Source organism: Pagrus major, chromosome 17, assembly GCF_040436345.1.
Source record: "Pagrus major chromosome 17, Pma_NU_1.0".
NCBI lineage: Eukaryota > Metazoa > Chordata > Actinopteri > Spariformes > Sparidae > Pagrus > Pagrus major.
Genome location: NC_133231.1, coordinates 25,813,365 through 25,827,142, shown reverse-complemented (window position 1 = coordinate 25,827,142; position 13,778 = coordinate 25,813,365). Strand labels below are relative to the sequence as shown.

General features: G+C 38.8%; 2 protein-coding genes across 2 annotated transcripts; both read left to right on the top strand.

Moving 5' to 3' along the window:
• The first annotated feature begins 340 nt into the window (after window positions 1–340).
• ubqln4 (ubiquilin 4) lies at window positions 341–7,532 on the top strand. Its single transcript, XM_073485948.1, has 7 exons — window positions 341–456; window positions 2,569–2,720; window positions 2,806–2,951; window positions 3,253–3,587; window positions 4,952–5,067; window positions 5,526–5,676; window positions 6,079–7,532. Exons 1-7 carry the CDS (start codon window positions 382–384, stop codon window positions 6,217–6,219), a joined length of 1,116 nt encoding a protein of 371 aa, XP_073342049.1. The 5' UTR covers window positions 341–381; the 3' UTR covers window positions 6,220–7,532.
• A 525-nt stretch (window positions 7,533–8,057) lies between these two features.
• On the top strand, window positions 8,058–11,868 carry lamtor2 (late endosomal/lysosomal adaptor, MAPK and MTOR activator 2). The gene is made up of 4 exons (XM_073486138.1): window positions 8,058–8,270; window positions 9,673–9,835; window positions 9,929–10,018; window positions 11,300–11,868. Exons 1-4 carry the CDS (start codon window positions 8,203–8,205, stop codon window positions 11,354–11,356), a joined length of 378 nt encoding a protein of 125 aa, XP_073342239.1. The 5' UTR covers window positions 8,058–8,202; the 3' UTR covers window positions 11,357–11,868.
• Window positions 11,869–13,778: the final 1,910 nt, after the last annotated feature.

Here is a 13,778-nt window from a genome sequence, read left to right as displayed (position 1 = left end):
GATAAAAAATACTAATAAAAATCGCAAAGTTTGTGCATATTTAATTAGAAATTATTAATTATAATATAATTATTATTATATGTTCAAACGTACAACTTCAGAAAACTTGCTATACAAAAAATAATTGTCTTTAATATACTGGGGAAGCGTCATCACTCCTTAACACTTTAACTAACGAACGATAGATGGCAGCAGCTCGTCAACTAAACTCTACCGAGCGGATGTACCAACGAAGAAGAAGTAGCAACAAAGATGGCGGAGAAGAGCTGTACGGACCAAACTGGGGAAGCCAACGTAGATGAAAATGCTCCTCCTGGAGGATCTATGATGGTGGAAACTGGGGAAGCCAACGTAGATGAAAATGCTCCTCCTGGAGGATCTATGATGGTGGTCACCGTCAAAACACCAAACGGAAAAGAAGAAATCACGATTTCAGAGGATTCTTCTGTCGCTCAGGTGCGTTTACTGACCCTTTTTTCAGCATCTTCTGGCAGCGGAAATCATGCTACGTTCAAGAAGCGTCCGCTCGCGAAGTTTAGGGGAAAGGTCGAAACGCTGATTTCTTACAGTTGTCCGACAGCGGATTGTGTTATCAGTGGTATTTTCGTAGTGACATAGTTGTCTACTGTCCGTCCGCAATAATAAAATGTGTGCCCGATGTGAGATCAACGTTTCTGTCCATTATTTCCGAAGTCGGTAGACACCTGTGTGACCACGGAAGTTAGCTTATCAGAGCTAACGTTAGCTTCGCAGCTGTGGAACAAGGACATTTAAACTCGACACTGACGTCAACTAATTGCTTAATTCTGACGTTAAACCGCAGTGAAATTACTGTTTGTTCAGTTTGACCTAAAGCGATAACAACATAGCGTTATCTTCCATTATGTGTCCACCGTTCAGAGTGACAGGTCTCTGATAGTTGAACTGGGTGGGGTGAAGTTGACCAACATTACTAAGCAAATCGAAGTGCCGATAGTGATCAGCCACTCTTTGATACAAGTCTGTGAAACTATCCGCTGACCTATTTACTTTTACCCTGTTAACCGACCAGCTCCGCCTGTACATTAACCCGATCGGGGGCCTTGAAGACTAAATGTCGAGCCTGGTCTCGGCTGCTTGCCTCTGAAAAGCCCCCTCACAAGTCCACCCTGTAGTTTCATTATATTTTGCATGGGGACTGAAACCAACCAGTCTCCCACCTTCAGTGCATCTGACTCTGCTGTATGTCACTGTTCTCTTACAGTAATGAAATGTAAGTAAGTATGATAATATGTAGGTACTTGCACTTTACTTGAGTGTTTCCATTTTCTGTTACTTTATACTTCCACTTCGCTACATTTTGGAGGCAAATATTGTGCTTTATTCTCATTTTCTTTCGATGATTTTATATACTAATTACTTTGCAGATTACATGCTGCATCAGAGCCAAAGTAGCACACTTTAAAATATTTTACCAACAATTGGATTTTAAAAGAACACTGATTCTGATAATAAGAAAAATGCTCAATATCTGATCTGATAATTGGCCAGCCAGATAGTCAGTGTACCCCAGTATACAGCAGTGATGTAATGTAACTAAGCATATCTACTCAAGTACAGTGCCTAAGTACAATTTTGAGGTACTTTTACTTTACTTGAGTACCTCCTACTTTATACCTGGACTTTACACTTACACTACACTTATTTGATAACTTTAGTTACTAGTTACTTTGCAGATTACATGCTGCATCAGCGCCAAAGAAGCACATTTTAAATGGATTTATTCACACTGATCTGTAATATAATCACACAAAGGCAAAAAAAATTGGATCTGATAATGGGACAGACCAATAATCAGTTGACCAAGAGTATTATAACATACATGTAAATATGTATAATTTTACTTTTACTTGTACTTTTGATACTTACTGTATCGCCAGAAAATTTGTTTCTGTACTTAAGTACATTTAATATTAGATACTTTACCATTCGTACGGTGACTTTCACTTTTACCAAAGTAATAATTTATCACGATATCTTTACTTTTACTCAAGTATGACTTTTTTTTATTTTTTATAACACTGGTAATTTGATCAAATCCAGCTTTATTTAAGAAAATGCACCATATGCATACAGCAGAAACTGAGATAAGTAAGGTTTTAAAACCTACTACTCAAATTACCAAAAACCCCCGCTGGTATACAGTGAACCTTTATCTTTTGGGCATCTCTGGACAGCGGTGGTAACAATTCCAGTTTCACAGTATCATGATATGAAAATTGGTTGCGTATTAGTGTTACTACAAATATTTCAAGTTAGGTCGAGTTTCATGTCAGTCAGGACATCATTTTTGGTGAAATTATAATAAAGCGCCACTTCAACCAAAAAAAACTTTACCTTTTCATTTCCTTAAGGGTCATTGTAACTGGTAATAATAATTATTGTGTAATACTGTGATAGAGTTACACCATGATATTTCTAAGACAGTTATCATACAGTGAAAATCTCATACCGTTGTAACCCTACTCTGGGCAGTTGCTCATTTTGCCCGGTTGTTAATCTGCCTTTGCTCTTGTCTCATTTGTCCAGTTTAAACAGGAGGTGTCCAAAAAGTTCCAGGCCAGTCTGGACCAGCTGGTGTTGATATTTGCCGGAAAGATTCTGAAGGACGGTGACACTTTAAACCAGCATGGTATCAAAGACGGGTTGACTATTCATCTTGTTATCAAGACTGCCCCAAAGTAAGTACAATTCATGAGATGTGTGTAGGTTAAGAAGCAAAGGTCAAATCCTGTGAGAGTCTTAATTGATGTTTTCTCTCTAAAGATCAACAGGTAGCAGTTCTTCTCAGGCCAGTTCCAGTTCTGCAGCGCCTCAGAGTACCAGCAGCAGCAGCAGCTCCAGTGCCACTGTAGCAGACAGAACAGGAGATGGCACGAGTCAGACACCAACACAGCCTGCTAATGCAATGAGTACGGATGTAAACAGTTTTTAATTTAGTTGTTTTTTTGCACTGCAGTGAGTTTGATTTTTCTGATTCTGATCGCACATATTATGGATGTGGAATTATTGCCAAGAGGGACAGTCGGCAAAAGACGGATATACCAATCAGTCACCAATTAAAAATAATTAATTTGGTTGGGAGCACATGCATTTGGAATGACCAACACACTTAAATTATATAGTAAAATATCTTTTAAAAAAACCTGGGAGTTTTCGGTCAACACATACTTGGGAACTAATCTGCATCTTTACTCCTTCCCTCCTCTTCAGGTGGACTCGGTGGGCTCGGTGGACTTGGTGGACTAGGTGGACTCGCTGGACTGGGTGGACTTGGTGGACTTGGTGGACTGGGTGACCTGTCTGGTCTGTTAGGTCAGGGCATGCGCTCATCCAACTTCATGGAGATGCAGCAGCAGGTGCAGAGTCAGCTGATGTCTGATCCGCAGATGCTGTCGCAGGTCATGGGGAACCCGCTGGTCCAGAACATGATGTCCAACCCAGACCTGATGAGACAGATGTTTGCAGGCAATCCCCAGATGCAGCAGCTCATGGAACAGAACCCGGACATCTCCCGCATGTTCAACAACCCTGAGCTCATGAGGCAGGTCAGTGCAAAGTCTTCAAGGGTGTCAATCCCAAAGAGCTGGCACTGATAGATATCTACTTACCAAGTGAAAGTCTTGTGCTGTAAGTTGCAATAGTTTGGCAGAACCCATAGGCTGGAGATAAACTTGCTTTCGAATCACACGTTCTTGTAGACAACCGGCTGCGTCATGAACATTATTTTTCAAATATTTGTCTATTTACTGCGCATGTTATTGGAGGATACCACTAGATGGCACACATTAACTTGGTGCCCCCCTTGTAGTCCCTGCCGCTGACGTGCTCACTGACTCTTCACCCTGTCAAATCCCCATACTGGCGCCACACTGTTTCTACTGTTCATGTCCATATTGCATCTTGAGTACATGCACAACCGACTCTCTAGAATCTATGTTGTGATACAAGTGTTCCCCCAAACAAAGTTATAGATATTATACAATACAGCAAGTCAAAAAGGAGTGCATTTAAAAATAAAGGGTTGAAAGATACATAGTATGATGGTTACATTTTGTAACCAGTTGATAAAACCAGAAATACCCTGATTACCTATTCCGTAAGTGCTTGAGGAAGAAAAGTGTTGAGAACATGTTATATGGCTAAGCAGAGATAACAAGTGCCTAAAATCGTTAGTCAGGCCAAAAGACAGGTAAAGTCTGTAGGCTGCAGCTTTTCTTATGTGTTTTTAGTAGTAAAATTAGTAGTAAAATGTCAGATAATGGTGAAAGTTACCCTCCATATTTTCCCAGATTCTATGGTGATGTCTTCAGATCAGTGAAGATATGTAAGGGAGTTTGCAACTGTGTTCTTTACACCACAGTTATCCTATCCCTTACCATCAGCCACTCCTTTTCAGCTTTCACCTTTTCTGCCTGGATTTATGTTCTGACGTAGCAGTTCTTTGTTCACTGGCCATTGTAAGGACCCAAAATTATTGGTTTTGTCTCTTCTTCTCCTGCTGGGATTTTGAGGCCGGCTGTCCCTGGCCATTTGCTTGCACCTGTCAGCGATGTAGAAAATGTTGTTATTTTTTATAATTTGCTGACTGTGAGTTGCCAACAATGTCCCAGCAAGCTTGAGGATCCATGCTGACGTCCATCATTCCAGTCAGAAGGTTGCCTCTTGCTTCTGCTTGTGTTTTTGTTACTTGAATCCTCTTTTCCCTCGAGAGACTGTAGAGTTGGTAAGGTATCCAGTAATGAGGCAAGAGATGATGTGTTACCAGGACTGGGCGCCCAGTAACCCTGAGAGCATCCTCTGGGTTTACACTGCTCTATGGAGAATTTATAAGGACTATCTAAATTGGTATCTTGTGTTCACAAGATAAAAAGAGTAACAGAGTTTATTTTTGTGATATTTGTCTTTGCAGATGCAGAATCCTGACACACTGTCAATGTTGACCAACCCCAGAGTCATGCAGGCCCTCACACAGATCCAGCAGGGCCTGCAGACGTTACAGACAGAAGCCCCGGGATTCATGTCCAGGTACCAACTATCTGCTCTCAATCAAACATTTTAACCTGTGTAATCTGGTGGTCCACTCAAAATTAATCAGAATTTCTTCAGTTGTGCAAAGAAAAAGGATACAAAAGCTGAGAATAAGCCATTCAAATTTTGGATGTACTATTTTTCAAAGTGTTAAAGGGAGCAGTTAACAAGATGTAAGGAATCTACCCATTTCACCAGAACAAATCACAAAGAAGAGCTGTAAAAAGAACTGCATCCCTCCCTAATTCACATATCTTGTATCTGTTATGATGCTTGTATATATTTTGTTGAAGGCTAATCCATTGAAAGAAACAGAATATCTGTATGAAATATGTTCAACTGTTGTCAAGTGTTATTTGTGCTCATTTGAAGTCACAATATATTTAACTAAAGTTCTTGTGAATTACTACAGTTGGTCTGAATTTTTGACATCATCATTTCTTCCCGCTCTCTAGACCTCCTGGAGGTCTCACAGTTCCTCCAGCCACCGGGGGAAGCGTCCCTCCAGTGAACCCTCCCCCCAGTGCCACGGCAACACAATCCAGTCCCTCTCAGCAGCAGCTCATGCAGCAGATGTTACAGATGTTTGCAGGCGGCGGCCCATCAGTATGTTTCGTCTCATTGCCTTAATTTGTGAATTTTTGTTTTTAATTTTTGTCAAAGTCAAAGCAACAATTCAACAGGTCTAACTACTTTCACAACAAGACTAGCAGAATGTATAATAACTTTGTTGGGGTTGTTTTTCATTGAGACCATAAGATGATTTGATGCTATTTGTTTGGCATTATAGATGAATGTGGCTTTTAACTCTCACTGCTTTAAATAACATTCATGTGATGATATAGCTAAACTAGAAAAGGCAACATTTTCTGAAGAAATTTTAAAAGGTTTCAGAATTTGCGGTCAGCATCAGCTGGTTTATAAAAATCTTCTTCACTCACCAAAAAGAGCCCCACCTCTGTACAAAAAATCAGTTTCTAAACTCATTCGTTGTCTCTCTCCTCACAGCTTCAGACGCCGGAGGTTCGTTTCCAGCAGCAGCTCGACCAGCTCAACGCCATGGGCTTCATTAACCGCGAAGCCAACCTGCAGGCCCTTATCGCCACGGGAGGGGATGTCAACGCCGCCATTGAGAGACTGCTGGCCTAACTCACTCAGTTCATTCTGCAGTTGAGGGTGGAGGACTGGTGGAAGTGGGGACTGGCATGGAAGATTTTTAAAAGGATGAAAACAAACACAGTCCTGAGTCTGACCTGACACCCAGATAGACTCAGTTGTATTCTAGTCATTTGTAATCTCTTCTCCTGATCTGTAACTCGTAGGAAGAATGAACAGGGAGGTAGAGGAAGAACGTTTCTATCAGAATTGGTTCAATGCGACTATGAACTGACATTAGGACTCACTGCCACGACCACTGAGCTACTCCAGTCAGTGCAGCCGGAGATGATTTCTGACATGTCAAGGGCTCATTCACTGGATGTCTACATGATGTTACCAAGAAATTAACTTTTAATAGTTACTTATTTTCACATTATTTAATTCTAACAGACTGTGTTCAGGTAGTAAGATAAAGAGGTGTTGTTGCAGTAGGTTGGGTGGTTGTCTTCTACACTCTCTATCTGGAGAACCAACTTCTGTTTTTTCTTCATCTTTTTGCCTGGTTGACTGGTATTTATTTAAGTTATCTCCTCATTTAAGTTTTCTTACTCTGACAGCTTCTGGACCCGTTCTGTCTCCCCCCCCAAAAAACTGTACTGAATCTCGTTGGTGTGACACTGCTGCCTAAATGTTTTAAGAGGAAGTGAAAGCAAAAGTTTTCAGGTTGTAGGACCAAGACGATAATGTGTGTGTGTGTGTGTGGATGACAGTAGGACAGTGTGACATCATACAGAGTGAGAGTTTAGAGACTTTTCAAATAGTAGATATCCCATTAATTAATTAATTACTTACTAATATCAGATTTCCATTGACAGAATTAGCAGAAACAGTTGTTTCCATCTGATTGGTTTGATCTATAAATTGTTCTACAATGGAAGTCCCAGCATAAAAATATATCCTTAAAAATGACACATTTATAGAAGATTTTATTCATATCGGCCGCCCTTCATACAGACCATGTTGTTCAAGTTGATTTCCTGTCTACTAACAGTGTAAAAGTAAATAAACTTGGACCCATTTGGATTCTTTGTTCTAAACTATAAAATGATCTCTATGAAGTGACCCTGTGATTAATTAACCATTATTGTTTCTAAAAGTGATCACAGATATATCAAACCCCTTTTACAATAACACTGTTATGAATTTACATACAAGCAATGTAGTGTCTGAACACCATGTTGGGTTCTGCAGTATGTTGTAAAATGACCTGTGAAATCTATTGTTGTATATCTGAATATGAACAGATAAGTAGCCAAAAAAAAAGAAAAATGTTTTTTTTAATCTAATAAATTATTTGCAATTTGTGTCTTGTCTATTCTAAATATGTGTGAATGTGAATAATTTACGTTGGCTAGCTGTGTAATGTTTAATTTAAACCTTAATCGAAATTTCCTTTTCACAAATATTATTCAAGGAACTGTATAGTCTGTACTGTGCCTTTATCAAATGTAAGTTCACAACTCTTTTAAATATTAAAGAGTAAAATTATCTATTTGTTGTTATTGCTCCTTTTTTAATTGTATTTTCTTTTGTCTTTCAGTGTAAAATGTGATCTGAGGCTGAATAACTTGTACTATAAATATTAAAGGGCCACTGTGTAGTTGTCTTCCAAAACTACAGAGTGCACCTTTAATATGAAATTTAGAGGATGAAACCTGATAAGTCCTCAAAAAAGTGAAATACTCAGCACCTGTCTTAAGTAAATATACTTGCACATTTATCCAAACATAATAAATATGAAAGTGAATCAGAATATAAAAACATTATCCTTTCATCAACCGAGTTTTTCAGGACGAGCTCGATGCCTACAATTCCCACAATGCCTTGAGAAGGCAGCCGGAAAGGGAAGTAAACATCACTCGTCACCTGACTTGACTGTTTGTTGATGAGTAGTTTTTGACAGTTTTAAGGCTGTTGTTTAGTCGTTTAAAACTCGTTTTTTTTACACCATTAATCTTTAATTAGTAAGTAGTAATGTTACGACCGAAGGCGCTGACGCAGGTGCTCAGCCAGGCGAACACAAACGGAGTCCAGAGCACACTGTGAGTACATTCAGCTAGCTAGCAGCATGCTAGCGAGATGCTACTTGGGTCAGGAGCTAGTGTGTTTGTTGACTAATATTATACAGTTTGTTGTTGTAGCTGTTACAACGGTGAGTTTTTGACATATGAGGAAAAGTAAAGAAACTGTGAAATATCAGAAGTAACAGATAATCAAGCTGCTGAATGCTCCGGCAACGTTACAGGTAGGCTAATAACAAAAACATCATCCAGTGCATCTTTTACAGTGACTGCTAATGACAATAAGACATTTACATGTAGTTTGCAAGCCCTTAATAATCTGACATTTAGAGCTGTTACTAATGAACGTTAAGTTATTATCACTGTCGATTAATCTGCCAAATATTGCAACCTTTTTGAGTATTAAATGTCAGAAAGTTCTGGAAAAATGCACTTTATAGTTATCTCTAGTTTCCCTGATTTATCCAGCCAATAGTCCAATGTAGGAAAGTTTCATGTTAATTTAAGTACAAGTAAATCTTTTTTTAAAAATTAAATGTGAAAAGACATTCTATACAAACTGATATAAGTACATTTTAGCCATTTAGTAGCCTCAATTTGTGTTGGATTTTGTTGGACTAGTTAATGAATAGTGACTGATGGGAGCCCTGCAATTAAAATGACATCATTACTTTGTGTTATTTAGTTTAGTATCGCTCAAGTAACTAAGTTCTTACTTTATCTGTTCTTTTAACTTATAACCTCCTTGTTAAGAAGGTTTTCTAATGGACAAACGTCCAACATACTAGCCAATAATTGATTGTTAAGGCAGCGGACTGTTGATTAAAGGATTTGCTTAAAATTTGCATCACAAAAATGAAAATGGTGAAAAATGTCGTTCGGTGTTTCTCAGAGCCGGAGATGTCGTCTTCAAATGTTCTGAGGTTTTGTCCACAATGCAAAGTTATAGTTATAGCGGAGTAAAGAAGCCAGAAAATTACTATTTTTTTTCTCCCTTGAAAAACTACCCAAACTGATTAATTAATTATCAAAATAATTTGACTAGTCGACAACAAAATTATAAATTATTGCAGCTCTACAAGAAGACAATCCAGGCACAACAAATACACGAAAAATGTCAAACTAGGAAGAAAAAGCCTTTAATAGAGGACTAAAGGCAAATAATAAAAAATAAAAAAATCCAACATGTTTTCTTCGTCAGAGCTCCAAACAACAGACAACACAGCTGTGGCCTCACCTTACTTCATATACTATGATTAGATTGGTACTAATGTGTTCCACTACATCTCTGGCCTTAGCTGTAGATATTTCCAACAATGTCAGCGATAGCTTAAGTAAATCCATGTGCCTACAGCGTATTCTAAAATCATTTCAGTTGTTCATCCGCTGGATACTGAAACATTCAACGTTATATTTTCCGCAGCTTACTGAATAATGAAGGTTCTCTTCTGGCTTACTCTGGTTACGGAGACACTGACGCACGAGTGACAGCCGCCATCGCCAGCAACATCTGGGCGGCCTACGACAAGAACGGCCACCAAGCCTTTAACGAAGACAAACTCAAATTCATACTCATGGACTGTATGGTAAGAAGTGCAGGTCGTCCAAAGCCGCTGCAGTTGTTTTTCAGTTATGATGGGGGACAGTTTCGTCACTTTCTCTCCCATTTTGTCTCGCAGGAAGGAAGAGTGGCCATCACCCGTGTAGCCAACCTACTACTGTGTATGTACGCCAAAGAGACAGTGGGCTTTGGGATGCTTAAAGCCAAGGTGAGAGTTTTAACTTCTCATTCCAGTGTCCTGCGCACACTTGCATGGTATTTTACACATTAGCTGTAGTTTGCTGTACTCGCCAAGGTCATCTGTATATTCTGAGTTAGACCACCTTTTCAAGCTTTGCTGAAGGTCCCTGACCTCCACCATGTTATAGTCAACAAAGAATGAATTTGGCATTTACCAGAGTTAATAAGATGACAAAAGAGAAGGTGCCACCTTTCACTACTGGAATGGATTTGAGTGTAATTTATTCAGTCAAGGTTGGCGACGCACTGCTAGCTGCTGTTTGTATATAGATTTTGACATTTTCAGACAGCAGATCAGTTTTAAATATTATATGAGAGGAACGGGAATTATTGAGATTACATGCAGCAACAAGTGAACAGGATAGAGAAAAATATGCAGGCGACAGGTTCTTATTATTCTATATTCTTATTCTTTGCGAGCCTCAAATCTCCAACACACTTTATGATCAATGTAAGCAAGGTCTTCTCCCATCATTTTACATGCAGGTACGATTTCATAATGTTTCTGCAGCATGGATAATTTAATTCGCAGCTGTTTCACTTTGGCAGAATGTCTTGATTAATTTACATTCACAGGGTACATCTTGATGAGTCTGTAAGTAGGTAAACATTGAATTTAATTGCCCATGTAATGTGTGGGAATCCCCCAAGCATTCAAGACAGAATATTTAAGTCACAGTTTGAACGACTGACTGAAAAAATAACAGCGTTCACACCTTTTGCTCCTTGATGTGGTTGATTTCAGTTAAATTTTTTAAAGTGCATGCGATTGAGAAGCTTCAACCCAGCTGGCATTGTGATATACTGACTCAATCCCAAATGGCTAAGCCTTAAGTGCTGTTTGAAAATTACTTGAAGTGGACACAACTGCATTCAACGATACGGAAGTACCAGTTTACTTTACTGTGGCTGTAACTAACAATGTCTTTCTGCTGATTATTTTCTCAATTAAGTGATTAATCATTTGGTTTATAAAACATCATAATGCACAATTTGTAGGGACTAAGATGATGTCATCAGATATCTTGTTTTGTCTGATGAAACATTTACTCTGATGTAAGACAAGGAAAAGCAGCAAATACTCACATTTGAGAATGAAAAAGGATAAAATATTTGGCATTTTTGCTTAAAAATGACTTAAAAATGATTTGCCAGTGACATATTAGCGCATGAGGCAATGGCTCAAACTGATCCATTCACTTTGAATACAGCCTTTGTTAACACTGCTGTGTGTGTGATGTGTTTGTAGGCAGAAGCTCTGGTGCAGTACCTGGAGGAACCATTAACCCAAGTGGCAGCATCATAGTGGAAACCTGATCGAAGCTGTGCCTAGAAAAAAAAACATCCTATGATCCAGGTCATTATGGACAACTGTAACATTCTGTGTACATGCATATATCTATGTGTGAGTGAGTGAGCGTGTGTGTGGGGCGGGGGAGTCTGTATTTATAATCATGGTGTTGAAACTAATAACTCGTATGAGTTTTTAACTGTTTGCCCTCCCTTATGACTCATCTAATGGTCTGTTATGAAAGTCCACTTAATTTGTCAGCAGGTAGTCTGAGTGTACAACTGCTGAAATGATTCCATTACCAACCGGTCCCACGGATGATTCATTCATTTGCAATTTTAGTTCAGGCATGCCGAGAAGAGTTGAGCAGAAAATTGAACATTTTGAATCCAATCAGAGGAGTAAAATGCATTAAATACAAAGGATTAGGGAAACCTTGATAAGAATGTCTGCCTGATTAAAATGCATTATGTTTATTTGCTATGTTTTCTTTCTAAGCTGTCAAATAAACCATTTTTGGACAAATATTCACTCACTTATTTTGTGATTTTATTCTGAACTGAGTGCCGGGTGTGACATAAATTGGCTTAAAGATAGAGATGAAGCATGGATTAGTTAAAAGCTATTAATATCAGGTTTACAGGGATCAGTATTCTCTGATACACATATAATTACATAGAAAGGCCCCTAAAGAAAGCTTGAAAGAATGTCTTAAACCAGTGTGAAGCTGAATTATAAGCTTTTTACATGGCTTAGTATTGTTATTAATGGCTTGAGGTACATGCAGAAACAAGCCAGAAACCCTTGTATTATTATTTTGTTCTTGAAAAATAAAGATTATTATTTTCACTATTCTCACATTTCCAAAATGCTGTTGAAAGTATTAACAAGTATTCATTTCTCGAGTCATTAAAGCATGTCTTTAACTTTTATGATGTGATAAAACTACAATTTTGCATCCTTAGCTCACTGAAATTTTCCTTTAGATAATCACAGATATACTTTTCTAATCATATCAGTCTTTGGACACACTCCTTGCTCGCGCACTCACCTCAAACGTGAAATGAATTCAGAAAAAAATCATTTAAGTGGTGTAATGATTGGAAAACTGAAGAAGAAAACCTTCATTCCAAGTGCAGTTCAATCAGCATTGCATTGCAAGTTTTTGTTTTTTTTACTTCAGTTTAAATCAGTTGAAGATTTAAATCAGACTGATTAAAACAAGATTTTCCCTTCCAGTGTGTTGCGTGCTGCATGTCAGTGTGGGCAATAATGGAACATTTTGATGACTTACGGCTAAAATATTTAATAGGAGCCCCAAATTTTAAAGTGAAAAGAGTTTTCTTATTTAACATTCTGAGTCAGACAGTCTGAGATGCAAGTTAACCATTTTAATAGAGGCCTATTAATATGTTGTTATGGTGCATTTATGACTGTGAGTGAACTTAAGGAAGTGTCCTCGAGCCCATGTAGTAATATCCTTTATCCAATCATGTGTTTCACAAAGTGTTGAACCTTGCCCTATCCTTACTTGTGAGCGACTGAGCCTTGCGAGGATGCCCCTTTCATACCCAATCATGATACTATCACCTGTTACCAATGAGCCTGTTTACCTGTGAAATGTTCCAAACAGGTGTTTTTGGAGTATTCAACAACTTTCCCAGTCTTCTGTTGCTCCTGTCCCAAAATGTTTGAAATGTGTTTTTATGTTTTACATAGCGTCCTCACTTTTTTGGAAATCAGGGTTGTAGCCTAATATGTTGAGTACAAAATTTACGACAGTTTTAGTAACCTTGACCTCTGCAGCAAAGAGAAACTGGAGAAGCATGACAGATGTCCGATCATATAAATAGAAATATCCGGTCTCAAAATAAAATACAACCGCTTATTTTGACAGTGCATTGACAGAGATCTTACTCAAATGTCCAATTACACTAAATGTACAGGACCTAGTCTTTGTGACTGAATGGTGTCATTTTCTCTGACATTCAAGCAGCTTAAGAGGAGACTGATACAAAACAAAAGTCGCCAAAAAACGTTATGTTGCAATAGTATAGAAATATTTTGTAAACTCTGTTTCATTCTGGGTTTCACCATGTAGTGATGAAGCAAGACGACTTGCTTCCTGCTTCCTGCATGCAGTGATTTCATTGTTCCAGCAGGAGGCGCCTGACAGGCCCCGTCAGCTGTACCTGCCAGTCGCCCCACCTGTCCAACCTGCCCTGCACTGTATCCATAACTAGGACACACCTCCACTGCTGCCCCACCGCTCCCTGACACAAGCCCCGCCTGCTGCAGCACAGCAACCTGGATACACTCAGCATGTCTTGTTCAAACAAGCCAGCTTTCTATTAACTCAGATAGGGAAGGGTGGTGAAGGACAGAAAGCTGGCGACTGGCATTCATGTGTCAAAACATCTCTGCAGCCATTTTCTTT

What these genes read in the sequence shown, in the direction of transcription:
- lamtor2 (XM_073486138.1), top strand. Translation starts at nt 8,203, where the DNA reads ATGTTACGACCGAAGGCGCTGACGCAGGTGCTCAGCCAGGCGAACACA. An exon ending in TCATACTCATGGACTGTATG is followed by an intron (nt 9,836 to 9,928) that starts GTAAGAAGTGCA and finishes TTTGTCTCGCAG; the next exon opens with GAAGGAAGAGTGGCCATCAC. An exon ending in TTGGGATGCTTAAAGCCAAG is followed by an intron (nt 10,019 to 11,299) that starts GTGAGAGTTTTA and finishes ATGTGTTTGTAG; the next exon opens with GCAGAAGCTCTGGTGCAGTA.
- ubqln4 (XM_073485948.1), top strand. Translation starts at nt 382, where the DNA reads ATGATGGTGGTCACCGTCAAAACACCAAACGGAAAAGAAGAAATCACG. An exon ending in ACCCTGAGCTCATGAGGCAG is followed by an intron (nt 3,588 to 4,951) that starts GTCAGTGCAAAG and finishes TTGTCTTTGCAG; the next exon opens with ATGCAGAATCCTGACACACT. An exon ending in GCCCCGGGATTCATGTCCAG is followed by an intron (nt 5,068 to 5,525) that starts GTACCAACTATC and finishes CCCGCTCTCTAG; the next exon opens with ACCTCCTGGAGGTCTCACAG.